This window comes from Drosophila willistoni (assembly GCF_018902025.1).
Source record: "Drosophila willistoni isolate 14030-0811.24 chromosome XR unlocalized genomic scaffold, UCI_dwil_1.1 Seg144, whole genome shotgun sequence".
Taxonomy (NCBI): Eukaryota; Metazoa; Arthropoda; class Insecta; order Diptera; family Drosophilidae; genus Drosophila; species Drosophila willistoni.
Window position 1 is genome coordinate 5,126,566 of NW_025814057.1, and position 16,143 is coordinate 5,142,708.

At 37.2% G+C, this 16,143-nt stretch overlaps 2 protein-coding genes across 3 annotated transcripts in view; both read left to right on the forward strand.

Moving 5' to 3' along the window:
* Nucleotides 1-7,970, forward strand: LOC111519482 (fibroin heavy chain-like). Its single transcript, XM_023180618.1, has 4 exons — nucleotides 1-57; nucleotides 4,767-4,837; nucleotides 7,137-7,722; nucleotides 7,758-7,970. The coding sequence occupies exons 1-4, from the start codon at nucleotides 1-3 to the stop codon at nucleotides 7,968-7,970; spliced, it is 927 nt and encodes a 308-aa protein (XP_023036386.1).
* The window catches only part of LOC6638713 (SCY1-like protein 2), a 27,345-nt gene continuing 18,308 nt past the window's right edge, over nucleotides 7,107-16,143 (forward strand). For both annotated transcript variants that reach the window (XM_023181433.2, XM_015179050.3), the window contains exons 1-10: nucleotides 7,107-8,157; nucleotides 8,281-8,406; nucleotides 8,824-8,922; nucleotides 10,500-10,652; nucleotides 10,791-10,911; nucleotides 11,024-11,119; nucleotides 11,216-11,361; nucleotides 11,924-12,054; nucleotides 15,252-15,366; nucleotides 15,843-15,988. In XM_023181433.2, coding sequence (XP_023037201.1) covers nucleotides 7,975-8,157; nucleotides 8,281-8,406; nucleotides 8,824-8,922; nucleotides 10,500-10,652; nucleotides 10,791-10,911; nucleotides 11,024-11,119; nucleotides 11,216-11,361; nucleotides 11,924-12,054; nucleotides 15,252-15,366; nucleotides 15,843-15,988 — 1,316 coding nt within the window. In that variant the 5' untranslated portion in view covers nucleotides 7,107-7,974. The remainder of the gene's footprint in view (nucleotides 8,158-8,280; nucleotides 8,407-8,823; nucleotides 8,923-10,499; nucleotides 10,653-10,790; nucleotides 10,912-11,023; nucleotides 11,120-11,215; nucleotides 11,362-11,923; nucleotides 12,055-15,251; nucleotides 15,367-15,842; nucleotides 15,989-16,143) is intronic.

Here is a 16,143-nt window from a genome sequence, read left to right on the forward strand (position 1 = left end):
ATGAAAGCAATGAGCCAGAAGTCACAAGTTAGCACAGAGGGCGGAAACTCGCCCTTCGTAAGCTAATTGTGAGTGCTTATTTTGTTACATTTAGTTTTGGTTTGCTTGCCTTTTTTGCGTGGCGCGGCATGGGGCGGAGCTGGGGGCAAGTCAGTGTAATTAGCTTTTAGTTTGGCATCTGCTGAGTCTTCTTTGGCTGGTTAAATGGCTTTCATAATTTCATTTTAGTCAGTGCAAACAATTTATAGCCCATGGCGGCCTATAATTATGCCACGATTGTTGCTGCTACTGCGGCTTCTGTTATTGTTGCAGTTAGCCGCAATTCAATTACCGCCGCAGTGTCTGCAACACTTGAGCAACTGCTTAAGCAGCTTTTGTTTAGACCCACCTCAAACCTAGCCGCACACTTCCATTTCCATCCACACACACACACACACATACGCACACACACACACCCTCTGACAAAGTCATTGCCATTCAATTTTCAAGTAGATACCATGGGGGATAACTAAACAAATTACGCAAAAGATTTAATTAGGCAGACGTAACCCAGGAGAAGCAGCAGCAACACCACCCGAAGCAACAGCACGTTTCACATGGCGTATGCGTAATATGCAAATGTGCTTACTTTGCCCGAGGGCATGGACTCAGCTGAGCCAAAGCACAAGTAGCAAAAATAAAAGCATTATAGGTAAACGAAGGACTATGGAGTTGAGAATTTGTATTAAGAAGTTGCTTGCTCATTGAATCCAAATCCTTTTCACTTTAAGATGCTCGCTTGGACATGATTTCGACCCTTTTCAATTGCACTTAGGTAACAAATATACATACATACATATACACATATTATTAGCAAAATGCCAAATGTTGCCTTATTGTTCAATTCGACGACACATGACAATCAGAAATTCCATCCCATTGTTCGTACTCCAATCAATTTCCTTGAAAATTGACAGAAATCATCCGTATTCACACACAATCGCACACACACAGACACACACACACACTCACAGACAGACATAAATATGTGCTAATTAGCATAGCAAAGCCTTGAGACAAAAAGGGTCAATATCGTTTTCGCTATATATAGATTCAAATACTTAGAAGTTTGTTTCAGATGGAAGGGGGAAATAATTTCCATTATTGATTCCTTTAGAGTATGTTTTATATATTAACTTAGTTAAATCACTTCAATCTTTTGAACTAATACAAAGTTAATGCTTTAAAGTCAAATATTGAAATAAATTTTAAACACATTAAATTTACATTGAGTTATAATTATATTAGGAAGACTCGAAGGGTTCTTTATCTCAAAAGACTTTGTGTTATTTAAAAGTTACATCCTTTAGCTAACATTATTATTGTAGTAAGGGTATACAAACTTCGGCACTTTCGGTTAGTCTAAAATATGTTTCTATTCTTCATATTTAAGGGTCAATCCTGAAATGAATATATAATTATAATAATAAACGGTCATGGCTATCCTTAAGCGACTAACTTATCAGACATAATTAAGATTTACTTGAACAAAGTAAAATTCTAGGACAAACTAAATTTTTTAGACAAAAGTAAATATTTAAATGCAAATGAAGGCAAATTCTACCCCAATGAATTCTCCTCTTGACTACTAAAAATTACTTATTTTCTGAGTGCTCATCTAAATGTCGATTTGGTACTCTTTTCTAAACAATTTTTTGTTTCTCTTGTGTTTAATTAAATCATAAATAAATGTTGCTCTAAATTGAATTGATGCCTTTAACTTGAAGGTAAAAATGTTGCTCTTGTTGTTTTTTTTTTTTTTTTGGTCTTATTTTTTTGTTATTCCTTCTTTGGTGTTGTTCTTCGTACAGTAAACGAGGCAAAAGCAAACAAAAGATATGCCAGAGTTTTTGCTTTAACTGTTGTTGTTTGCTATAACTTTTGCACGTGTATGTGTTTAAGCGACAGAGACAGTGAGAGAGCAAGAGAGAGATAGAGAGATAAAGACAGAGATACATGGAGAAAGAAAGCAAGAGAGAAAGTGTGGCTAAAGGACCATCAGTTTTTTCTAATTGAGACATTCATGTCTCTTTCTCTTTCTCTCTTGCTCTCTCTCTCTGTGTTTGTTTGTGTGTGTTTTTTTTTGTGTGTGTATGTGTATATTTCAATCAGCGCTTGGCAACTTGCTTCTGCTCCTGACCCAGGGACCTAGTCTACTGGTAACGTTGTCGTTGTTGTTGTTACTTTTCCTGTGTGCCATTTTGTGCCCATCTTGGTTTGACTTTAGGCTAAAAATATTAAACTCACATAGCTTGTTGAGCACAGAATTAGATACGCGCACATACTAAACACATAGCAACAACAACACACACACAGATATGCATTTTGTATAAACGATAGACCGCCCGCCTTTATGTATGTACATATGTATGTATGTATGTCAAATAAACAACAAAACGCTTTTCTTGCCAACAACAAAAATAATTTGCGCCGTTTTGTGCCGTTTTTCCCAACATTCGTCTGTTTGCCTTTCCATTGGTTTCACTGGTTTGGCTCATTGGTTCATTGGTTCGCTAGAGTCGTGTGCAGCTTTTGTTTACGCTTTGCTTTTATCATTTAATTTTGGCTGCTTTTGTCCGTGACGAAATCAATAAAACTGACCCGATCTCCTTTTCACGTGTCCACTGAGCCACTGGCATAAGCACACGCACACACACACACACACACACACAAATTCATTGCCATTCGGACATTTATCTTTTCTTTCTCCCTCTCTCTCTCTTGGCCCCTCTTTTCTCGTCTACTTGTTGGCTTGATTTTATTACGTGGTCAAATTTATAAAATTTTACTGCTAATTTGAATGGAGTTTGAGGTTTCAGAATTTAATAGCCACCGATTGAACTTGGTAAATACAATTTCGTTGACAATTTTCCAATGGAATTTTATAATAATTATATTTACATACACAAATATACATATCTACATACATATGTATGTATCAATATGTGGAATTCATTATTGTTTTGTGATTTTACCGAGCGTCATTCGATATGCGTGCATACAATATTAATATGTACATATTTTCGAGTGCTTTATTAATTTGATTTATATGCCAATGTCTAATTGGGCGAGATTTGTAATATAATCATTGATCATGAATTTATGCTAATTAAATGAATTAAATAAATCTTTCGTTTCATTAAATGAAATAAAATCTAGTTAATTAGCTTATAAACAATTTCATATGCACGTTTATTGCTAATTATATGGCAATATTGAGCTTTTTTTCTTGGAAAATTCACAATTGAAATGAAAAAAAAGCGTTGTCAAATTTAAGCTAAAAGTTTTGGTGAGGTTTCACAAGCTTATAATATCACTCATACGACCTGTGTGCTTTGAATTTTTAGATGACATTGAAATATTCTCTTGCTTAGCCACATTTGTCCATGTTTTCTAGATTAAAATTTTATTTTAACGATTCGTCAGTGTTTGAAATCTTAAAAACTTAAGGGTTAGCAACAAAATGTAATCTTTAAAAGACAAATAAATCAAATTTTTGTACCTAGTAGTTAATGTTTAACTTGTGATGCATTTTCAACAACTTTAGCAGGTTTTGGGAAATGAATAAGAGGTATGTCCTTGCCATTTATTGGTCAAACTGATGATTTTGCACAAAATCGATTAACCAAACATAATTGTTCGAATGTCAAGGCCTTAAAATAACTATGTTTATAAATTTGATTTAATTTAATTTCACAAATGCAAACACTAAAATAAGCTAAATAAAATGAACTTGTTGGCAATTAAAGTTGGACTTTGTTCATTGTTTATTTAGCTGCTTATACCTACGTGTATTTGTATGTATAGGTAGGTGGTATATATGTACAATTAACTTAAGTAGAACGACAGGCTTTATTTATTTATAAATGCCACAGATAAACCTGCATCGATTGCCAGGACTTTACTATATTTAGATACATAGATACAATGCTATAAAAGTAGAAAAGGAGAAAATAGAATACAGAATACAGAGTCGTATCGTGTGTCCCATCGTTTAGCCATCTTAAATATTTAAACTTCATTTCCCATTGCCATTGCCATTGCCGTTCGCCTTAAATTGAAAATGCTGACCTAGTAAATCGTCTTCAAGAATTAAGCCTTCGCACCATCATCAACTGGGCGGCCAACCAGTCAGCTAGTCAGCCGTACTCAGTAGTCAGCAATTCACAGTCAGTGGCCATCCGCCATGCGCCTTCCGCCATCTGTCAGTTGCCTCCTCCACCCTTCACTTCTCTTCCCTTTGCCCTTGTCGTTTGTCCTTATGTTGCTTGGTCCTCACGTTGAAGCTATCCTCCCATTAAGCGCACACAATGCGGCCAAGTTTCTGGGCGCTCATATTTTATTTATTTGCCATCAACACAATTTATTTAACAAAAATTTTACGCTTCGCTTATACAGAAGAGCCAGTAGCAGCAGCAGCAGCAGCAGTAGCAAATGTTTTTACTAAATAGTTTTACGTTTGCTTGAAAATTTTATGTAGCCACAAGTTGTTGCCATCCGGACTTGAGTCCGCACTTTCTCAGCTTCTTAGTCCCTCTGTGTGTCTCTCTTTCTCTCTGTCGCAAGTTGTCTAAAGTCAATTTTCAGCCATCTTTCTGTCTTTCCGGCTCAGACAGATGTTCTGGGTAGAGCCATACTGCCAAAATGTTTTTGCACTACATATTTACTTGCATTGAATAATTCAGTTGGAAAAAAAAGTAAACAAAAATAAACAAAAATCCACTCAGACCAGTCACGAGGGTGTGGAGGCTAAGGAGGGGGGCTTGGGTGTCTGCAAGGTGGCACATTACACGGCACAGTAAGTGCAACATATTTGTAGTTACTACATATTTGAGTGGAAGAACGTGCCTGACACTTTGACACATGTTTGCATCAAGTCAAATTGCATTAAATTCCCATTTTGGCAATTGCGAAATACTGAAATGCAAAAATGGCAGGAAAAAATCTGGCAACATTTCCATTTAAGTTAAACGTGCTAAAAATTATTCATTCACTATTACCCAGTGGCGGATTGAAATGGATAAAAATGGGTTAAAAATTGTAAATGTTGTTTCAATTAATCTGACGACTAAATGTACTTACTCAATTCTAAGCATTAAACAAACTAGCTGAGATAATAATATTAAGAGAATACAGTTTGGCAAATGCTATAAGCCCTGCGCCAAAACGGGCAATGGGCTTTCAGGTTTTAAATCACTAAAAAGTTCATTGAATGTTCATTCATTAACCAACATATAGTTCTGAATAAAATATATAAAAAGTTCTTATTAACTCTTTACTTTACGAAAATGTAACTTTGCCAAATATTGAACGATTTTCGAAAGTAATAACTCATTTTAATACCCTTGAATTCAATTGAATTGCAAAGTAAATTTTCTTTCTCATTTAACCTCCCGAATTGTATTTATGTTCTAACTAAATCCAGCACTGATTTGCCTCTTTTCTAGGAAATGATTATAATGCTAGAAACGGAGGACTCTCAATGTTTCAATTTAAGTCATTAACAGTTGGTTATTACTCAATATATCCATAGATCCACCACTGCCGCTTGATTTTTGTGTCTTTATGTTTTCTCTTAAATTTTGGGGGAGAAATACGGTTCGGTTTGGTTTGGTTTGGTTTGGTTTGGTAGCCACGCCATTTTAAGCAATTAATAAAGAGATTATGTTTTAAGCGCATTTTCATAAATATTTGAAAAGTTGGCATTTTCCATATATTTCATCTTCATGCACATTGAATGAATGGCCATGAAGCAAACTCATTTAACTTTTTAATTGTGCAGTTTTGTGTGAAGCTAACCAAAAAGAATGCCAGCAAAATGGGGCATGAGAGAAAAAAAAAAAATAACAGAAACTCAATGCCTAAACGAAATCTTTATACTCTCTTAATAGACTCTTTTTTGAACTCGCATTCCCATCAAATATTTGCATAACACAATTTATCATATTTTGTCACCAGAAAGCCAAGTTCTTTTGGCATCAAAAACAATTTCATAAAGAATTAGTAGATTTGTCGTATCATCTTTCTGCAGTTTATTTGGATAAATTCCATATACTTTCTTTTTGGTATGAAGATATTTGAGATTCTTTATGTTATTTTTACTTTTTAAGAAATACTTCAATGAATTATAGTACTTTTAGAGTAATTATAAACCAAACAAATGAAAAAAAACTCAATGTTTTTCTTCTGTTACTTGATTGAAGCTTCTCAAGTTTAAATTTATTATTAAAGTTAAAAAGGAGTTTGCCTCTAATAGGATGGATTTCACGTTTTGATTAAGTTAATCATTAATTATGTATGTATAGATACATACATATGTATGTATGTATGTTCATATATTAGTAATTCATACTTTTGCTTGTAACGTTTTGTTTGGATAAATAATTTACATTCCATATTAATTAATGAAATTATCAATTAGAATATGCACCAAAAACTTTTCTGCTATGTGTATAAATGAATGAATAAGAAAGAATAAATTAAAAACAAATTGAATATTGATATTTAATTAATAAAGCTTATGGGAAAATCATAAAATGAAATAATTTCCCTTCAGTTTAGCATTGAAATTAAATTATCACATCAATGGAAATTGATTTGAACTTAAGTATATCAGACACACACAAAAGTCAATTAAATTAAAAGTTGTGTTTGGCTTGTCAATTGGTCCTAAAAGTTAGAGTATTTCAAGTGTTTAAATTGAACACGCACACACATAAAAGTCAAAGGCAATAAGCGCATTAATTGGCAGCTCAAAAATGAATGGGCATCAACGGCTCAACCGTGCGTATGAGCAATATGAAGTGGCCGCATTTATATGTACATACACACATACATACATATATATATATATAAATATATACGCATAAATGTATAGTGAAAAATTCTCCAACTTTTTTCTTTACTTTCAGTTTGATTTCAATTTGAAACCTTGAGTCCCGATCACTTGCTAACATTGAACTAAACAATAAAGAGGAAGACGAGAAAGAGAAAGAGAGAAAGAATATTGAAACGAAATTAATAGAAAGTAAATTGCATTGAATTGAGGATTAAGAGTTAAGTGAGCCTACATTTGGTTGGCGCTTAATTGGCCCAAGAAACACGGCAACAACGGCGGCCAGAATTTTCTCTCGTTTGGATAGTGTCGAGGAGGTGCAACGCAGTCGCAGTGGCAGCGCTGTTGGAATAGCGCCGGCCGGCGGTTCAGGTGCAAGTGCAGCAGGTGGAGCAGGTGGAGCAGTGGCAGCGGTGGCAGCAGCAGGTTCACCGGCCAGGGCTGTCCAGCAGCAGCAGTACGGAGGCGGCGGTGTGGGCGTGGCTGCTGGAGTCGGTGTGGGTGTCGGTGTCGGTGTGGGCGGACGTCATCGCAGCGGCAGCACAGTGTTAGACCTGAGTCATAGTAGAAGCAACAGCAGCAGCATCGGCATCGGCATTGGATCACCAGACATATCTGGCCTAACACGAAAGTTCTCTGCCATCGGCACTGGATTTGGTATTGTGAATGGCATCGGCGAAAACCCATCATCCTCATCACCATTGGCACAATCATCTGCAGTGAAATGCGACACATATAATTTGGCAAAACTTGGAGGTGGTGTGGGCCCACAATCATCAGCAGCAGCAGCAACTGGAGCCATACCAAAGGGTAGCACTGGACAATTGGCTGGGGAGGCTGGTACTGGAGTCAGATGTATCATAAGGTCACGTCCATCCATTAGTGGAGCCGCATCAACATCATTATCATCGTCATCGAGCCCATCATCAACGGCAGCAATTGCAGCGGCGGCTGTCGGGGATCCATCATCAGTCATAACTGGAGGCTCAAGTGGCTCGGCCCCGACCATTGGCAGTACACCGATTGCTGTCCCCAATCCCCAACCCGGTCCCAAGCGTCAGGGCAGCTTTTCGAATGTATTCTCGAAGCTAATTGATGGTATGCCTGCTGGCACAATGTTTGCCAAATTTAAGAGCACCAATGTGGCCGCATCCACATCGATGCAAAATGTTGCCGAAGGCAATCCCATTACGCAATACTTTGATATTGGCAAACCGGTGGCATGTGCGGGTCCCGAGCTCGTCTGGCGCATACATGATGCGTATCGCAAGAGTGATAATAAGGTATGGCCAAAACCAAATAACATTTAACAGAGAGCGTATATCTAACCATGTATCCATCTAACGAGAGCTGAGTTTTACAATTTCCTGTCCGTTTTCCCATCTGTTTTTCACATTTTTAACCAGGAATGTTCCGTGTTTATATTTGAAAAGAAAATTGCCGAAAAATTGCATAAGCCGCGCCGCAAGGAGACCATCACAGAGCTTCTCAAGAGCTCGGTGAAAACATTGGAACGTTTCCGACATCCAAGGGTAAGTGTAGAAAATTTGATTGATCACAAAACTAACAATAAGTAATTGCAACTTGAAAAACGAAATGCACAAACAAGATTTTAAAGTTCCTTACTTAAGATTCTTTCTATTTGCCAAATAAAAACCTATAATATAAATAAATCGATTGGTTAAAAATCTTATCAAATACCTTACAAATATTTTAAAAGCTTACAAAAATCTTCAATAAGTAATCATTGGACTTCTAAATTCTAGACTTACATGTAAGGCAAATGTATGTAGTTGGATCCACTTTTGTTATTTTTTCTCTTTTGTTTGTGCATTTCGTTCTAACTTGAGTCGAGTTGGCCCCGTTTATTGCTTTCGGTTTGAGGCCAGAAGCAAAAATTTTTTTGTTAATTATGTCTTCTTTATGTGTTGTTCTTTTGCCTCCTGCAGATATTACAAATCTATCATACCGTCGAGGAAAGTGCTGATACTCTGGCCTTTGCTGCAGAACCTATTTTTGCCAGTCTATCGAATGTGCTGGCCTTTCATGTGAGTTTCAAGTTTAGTTTCCTATTTTTTTTTTTTGTGTTTTTTTTTTGTTTTGTTTTGTTTTGTGTTCCTGTTCTCTCGTTTGAAAGGAGCATAGGATGAACAGAGTTGAGTTTGAATTTGAGTTTGAGATGAGATGAGATGAGTTGAGATGAGATGAGTTTAGACGAGTTGAGTTGTGTTGAGTTGGGTTGAGTTCCATTTGCTGCCAGGGACATGGACATGCAATTTGTGTTGTCGCTTCGTGTATGTCCTTTGTGAGTTGGGTATTGTGAGTTCTCGTTTAGTCTTTTGTTTCTACGCTATTTTTGTTGTTGATGCTGTTGCTCCTCATGCTCTTCACTTTTGTTATGTTTGTGTGTATGCGTGTGTGTTTTTGTTGTTCTTGTAAAAAGGTACCGCAATACATTGCTGTTGTTGTTGTTGAGGCCACTAGGTGTACCTTTTTATGTTTTGTTCAAGTTTTGCAGCCAAGTCAACTGCATAGTTTGTATATACATAGACAAAGTGCCTGGCAACGGACAGTAGAAGTAAGAATGAGAACACAAATGTTAGGTATGCACACACACACACACACACATGGAAACCCATTTAGATATACATTTACGCACACAACTAAATCGAATTACTGTATGTTGAAGCATTTTGGTCGTGGTTGTGTCTGTGTGTGTGTGTGTGAGAGAAAGTTTACGCTGCGGAGATTGAGTCAATAAAGTGCTTCGCTTTGGTCTGCACGTCTTAGATATTGATACACACACACACACACACACACACACACATGCACATACCCAGAATAGGAGTTTTCCCAGACTATACACACACACCTACACACAAATAAACGATTTTTGTGTTTAAAGGTGCACGAAAGAACAAGAACAGGAGAAACAATAAACCCAAAACATATAACCAAGAACAGAAAGCCCTGAGTAGTTTTTAGTTTCAACAAAAGTCGATTCGAGTTAAATTACATTGAAAATTGCAAAAGGCAGAGAACAAGAAACAAAAAAAAAAAAAAAAGAAAAAAATAAGAAATACTGATAAACAAATTGGTTTCAAGAAACAACCAAAATAAAACAAGCATTCTTGTAGGCAAAGGGATAACAGATAAGGCAAAAAATACGAGATATTTCTTTTTTGTATGGGATTGTTTGAGTTTATGTTCAAACATCTAAATATTAAATTGAACTCAAACGGATTTTCTTTTGTCTACGCCATTTTAAAAACTAAAAGAAAATTGAGAGAGCATTGGCACAATGCTTTTTGCTAGTAGAAATATTTCATTTCATATGACTAATGCAAAAGGGAACCAAATCTTTAACTGCCCTAAAAAGTAGGCAACAAAAACGCAAATTGTAAATATTACTTTAATTAAACGAATTCGAATTTAATTGAATTAAGTAATTCCTTTGGGCGTATAAAAATGTGCTTCTAGCATTGAAAAGTAGGCAAGAAAAACTGTTAATATATTTCCTATATAAAAGACGAAGGCAATTGGGGCAACATGTAGCGTAGGGGCTAGGCTTAGTTACTGAAAATAGGTATAGAATATAACTCATTGTTACGTGATGTCCTTGCAGGAGTCGAAAACCTATGAGAATGCCAATGTGGCACCAGCCGCTGGCGGCGGAACACCTCAGGCACAACCGATAGCAAACGCTCAACCCCAACGGCCAGCTCATGCAAAGGAATACAATTTCTTGGATATGGAGCTAAAATATGGATTTCTACAGGTAAGCAAGCAAGCCATTTGTAACCATTCCAACTCGCCCTCGTGTGTGAGTTTGTTTTGTGTTTCGCTTTTACTTTACTTCTGTTCTTTTCTATTTACCTGCTCTCCCACAACCAACGCACCTCTTTATGCCACATAGCTAACAGAGGCTTTAGCCTATCTACACTATTCCGGTCACGTAATTCATCGAAATGTGTGTCCATCTTCTATACTAATAACCAAGCGAGGTATATGGAAACTGGCTGGCATGGAGTATGTGGGTAAGTGATGCACACCTCACACCTCACACCTCTCATATGTAGAGTAGTTAGGTGGGAGAAAACAAAATTGAAATAAATTCATTGAGCAATTTGTATTCATATTCACATGCAGAAAGAATGAATGAGACTGATTTGAATAGCTCAATTCCGTGTCCACCATGGAGCAATCGTGTGTCAAAAATGGCCCAACCCAATTTGGATTTTATGGGTAAGATCATTGATAGACGATGAATGACTTGGCAAATTTAAATATTTGTAATTTCTTTTCTTTCGCTTTGTTTGTTTGACTTTTTACTGACTTTAGCCCCCGAAGTTCAATCGACGTCAAAATGCAGCCTGCTTAGTGATATGTTCTCATTGGGCATGGTCATCTGTGCTGTTTTTAACAATGGTCGGCCCCTAATACAAGCTAGCAATTCAACTTCGAACTATGCTAAGCAATTGGAAACGGTGCGTAAACATTTCGTGGAACAAAACTTGAATTAATTTTTAGCCAGTGATGATGAGAACAAGATGAAGAACAAGGAGAAGACGAGACGAAGGGGGCGAAGGTGATGAAACAAGTGGAGGACAAGTGCCAATTGGTTGGATGAAAAGTTTGTGCTTCTGGCTTGTTTGCCAGCTGTAATTAGATTCGCTGCTTTGTCAAATGCAAATGTAATCAAAAAGTCCACTTGAAACTCTAATTATTTTGCCACTTGTGCCCGAACTCCAGGTGGCAGATAGAGAAAGAGTGAGTGGGAACGGGAACGGGAATGGGATTGGGATTGGGAGAGAGAGGAGCGGACTAAACGAGAGATATGTATACATGGGGTGGGGTATGATGTGCCTCCCCCTTCAGGCGTTTGTCATTAAAACTTTTTCGGACCTTCCCTCCCATCCATCTCTCACACTACCCGTTTGTGTTGAACTTGTCTTCAAAAATCGTTTGGCCAAATTTTGTTGTGGCCAAGTTTTTCTCTTCACTCGCTTACTCACATTTTCTGAACATCATTTCTATTCACTTTTGCAGCTGGATGAACATGTGCATAAACTGATGCCCCGTCTACCCATTGCCCTGCAGGAGGCTACCTCACGGATGGCCAGTCGAGATGCAACAGCTCGACCCACAGCGCAATTGCTGCAGTTGATCAAGTACTTCATGTGAGTAGATAAATAAATTAACTTTTAGCAAAAGAAAATAGTAATTTGCCATGGCAAAAAAAAAAAGAGGAGAAAAAGTTTTTTTATGCTGTTTGTGTTTCAAATGAAATTGACACTTGTGAAAAAGAAACCAACAAAAACATACACCCCCACACATACACACACACACACACACACACACACACACATTCATACGGAAATAAAGAACTAAGCCAATTTGCTCATGTTAGGTAAAATTCAATTGAAGCTTTCAGTTTCTCAACCCAACGTACACTTTAATTACGTCTGTTTGCCAAGTGGAAACGGTAATCAGGCCTGAAAGAAACACACACACACACACAGACACACAGACACACAGAAACACACACACACACATAAAGAGACACACACAATGGTTAGAAGAATCTAAAGATGGCGAGGAAACAAAACCATGACTGGCAAGGATCTCCCATTTCTCGATTTGTATCTGTGTAGTAGTTGGATTGAAGGCTCTGACTGCCTGACTCGGGGATTTATGATGATAGCAGCAGCTGCTAGGCAGCCCACTATGAAAGAGACGCCAGCGACTCGACGACAAAGATTTTTGAAGCACGCAACGTGCCGCGTTAAGACAAACAAAACACACAAAAAAAAAAAGGGAAGAAAAATAAAACGATAATGTTCTTGGGTAGAGCAGCAAAGTAAAGTAGGCACAACAAAATGATTTGGAACAATTGATACTCTTTGATTAAAGTTTAGTTTTCAAACTAATTCAATTTTCTCTTAAAAGCAAAATCTATGAATAGAGAAATCGGAATTTCAATTAGTTAAGAAACATTATTGTTAATATTGACCCAATTTTATTCCAATCCCTAACAACCAATCTCCAGAACGAGGTATTCAAATTCTTATAATTATTCAAATTATAATGTGGGTCATAGTTTGGTGTGGTTGTAAGAGTTTTAAGAAATTTTCTGGGTGGTTAAAGAATCTGAGAACAATTTGAGCCGCTTAAACATTCAGGATATTAAGTTAGTGGAAGATATGAGAGAGTTTGGCTAACATCTATTGGATATACTCGTGAATACCCTTGAATTATTATAAACTTGCTGACATCAGCAACAGCTTTTAACAGCTTTGAGATACAATGCCATGAGACAGCCACCATGGAACCACCATCAAGGATTCGTTACCTTGTGCTTTCATTTTCTAGTCAAACAGTCAGTCAGGCTGTTAGTCAGTCAGTTAACAAGTCAGTCACTCATTCAGGCAGTCAGTCAGTCAGTCATTCACTCAGTCAGTCAGACGGTAGCAGCACTTTGAAGTTAATTTAAATGTTGTCAACATTTTCTACGTTTTTAGCAGCGTATGCAAATGGCTCAAGTGTCTTGGCAATCAGTGGCATTCTAAGCATCTTTAGCAGCCAACTCATGGCGCCTCCATTTGCCACGCCCCCGAAAAAAGGGAAAGAGCCTCTCAGTTCTCTTGCTTTCCCTTTGTTATTCCTCATCCTTTTACAATGGGCAACAAATTCTGTGTAGGTGGCTTTGAAATATGATTTACCCGCTTGACTGTGTGCTCAACGATGCTTTTGGTCGCTGATTAAGTTCATACCGTCAGCAATGGTTTTAATCCCCCGCCCCCCCGACCATCGTTTACCCCACCCCTTCCCTTCCCTTCCCTTTCATCACTCGTTTTTTATTTAGTGACACTTTAGTGTGCAACGTGCCGCAAAGGCAATGCGATTTAGTAGCGTCTGTCATTGCTTAATTTACTCAAAGCAAATGTTGTTGGTGGTTTTCATTTCATTTTGCTTCCTTTTCATCTAGCCGCCTTGCCGCAGAGTTAGTTTGTTTATAAAAAATTTACCACAATAATTCAAATTTATATATATTTAACTTTTATGCTAGATTCTCAATTGGCCGTAACGCCATTCCAATTGCTCAACAATCCATAACATTTTTTATTCACTTATTTACTCATTTATTCATTCATCCTATCCCAGTTCTGGCAGTTAGATAAGAGGCTAAAGGGAATGAAGACCGAATACCACAACGGACATTGGGTAATGGGGGCAGACCAGGAGTGCCGGGGGGCGATTCTGTGGGGGACGACGGAAACACTGGGCATGCTGGGAACGCTGGCGTTCAGAATAAAATAAATAAATGTAGAATAAACACTTTTTGGCAATTAAATTCCAACCATTTGCATTTACATAACAATAAAAAGCATTTAAATTGCCATTTCACACTCGGCAAAGGCAAAAGCAAAAGAGTTTTCCTTGCTCAGTTTTCCAATTTGTCTGTCTGCCTGTCTCTCTCTCTCTTTCTCCCTTTCTGTGGGATGGGATGAGGGTTATTTTAATTTTAATTTGATAGATATACATACACAAAATGTTGTTTGCTAGTTAATTTTGTTTAATTTTTTTTCCTCCCCGTCTGGTTGTCATTGTTATTGTTGTAAATATGCAAAAATATTAAATTAAAGTGCGGCCAGAAATGTGCATTTTAATCACACCAATTTGGTTATTAAGTTTATTTATAATTAAATTGTGTTGCATATTTAAAGTTTCAACCAATTCTAGGCTTCAAGGTATATGTGTGTGTGTGTGTGTGTGTGTGTGAGTGTCAAAATATATTCTCATTATAATCTAAACTTGCATAGCTAATTAGGAAAACAAGTAAACAACTGAACAAATAAACTCAATTCCCGAAACTTAATGTATAATTAGAATCAACATATAAATATTTATTTTGGCCAACCCATTACAAAGGAATAAAATAAAAATCTTCTTTTTTATCAATTCACATATTTTTGAAATAGTTAAATATTTGAGTTGAAATAGATTTTGATTTCCTCGTGGCTTGATAAAACTTGATGATTCCTGAAATAGCTATATAGACAACCTGTCCATCGTTTTTGAGATTAAGTTTTAGCCGGATCATTGGCAGAATTCGTATTATTACTGCCTTGCTTCAACTATTTTCCTTTCCAAAGGATCAATTCTTATCACTTATCTTCTCTATAGATAGGAAATTTACCTGTAAGAGTATACAAACTCGTCTTTGAATTGATGCAAATAATTGTTGCATTTTTTTTTTTTTTGAAGAGAGACAGAAAATTAATGAAAATAAAGAAAAGCTCTTACTTAACCATTTTAATTTAAAAACAAATAACAACATTTTATTATGTTAATTTGTGTTTATTGTTGTTTACAGTGATCCGGCCATCAGTGCATTGAAATTCCTGGACGTGGTCAACATGAAGGACACGCAACAGAAGTCCCAGTTCTACAAGACCACCTTGATAGAGGCCATGCCATTGATACCACGGGTAAGTAGTAATCCAAATTACAAACTCCCCTCGCCCCCTTGCACCCTTGACCACTTGTTCACCCACCCACGATGAAACGGGAAAGCGGATGCAGTCGACCCATTTTTCGGGTTGTCTTTTACTTCTTTTTACTTCTTTTTTGTTTCCTTTTGCGGAGTCGTGCATTAATCATTTACGGCGCCAAGTTGTAAGCTTAACGGCCAAACAATTTGTGAATTACGAGGCGTTTTATGACAGTTGCGAAAAATGTTGCTGCCTTTTGTTTTGTGGCCTGATCCGCGTCCGGTCTGGACTGGAACCAGCAACAGAACAAGAAGAAGATGTAGAAGAACAATGGCCAAAACGGAAGACACATTGTCTGATGCTGTTAATGACAGCTTAGTATTGGCAATTGAAATATAGTTACTAAATGGAATCTCTTCCCTTTCCTATTTCTCGTCACTTTTTCTTTCCTCTTTGTGATTTTCCATTTGCAGAAACTCTGGTGGCAAAACATTTGGCCCATGCTCAAGTCAGAGATCAACAATAACGAGGTCCTGGCCGCAGTACTGCAGCCCGTCATGCTTTTTGTGCAGGAGGCAACCCACACTGAATACGATGCCCTGATGTCGGCCACCATGAAGTGAGTGTACATGAACATAACAGAAACAGAAAAGAACAAAACCGAATACAGGAGATTGGTACATAATTAGGTCCTCATTAAAGAGGGAAACACTTACTCACTTACATATACATACATATATGTATGTGTATGTGTTCCTGCTGTACTCGAAACAT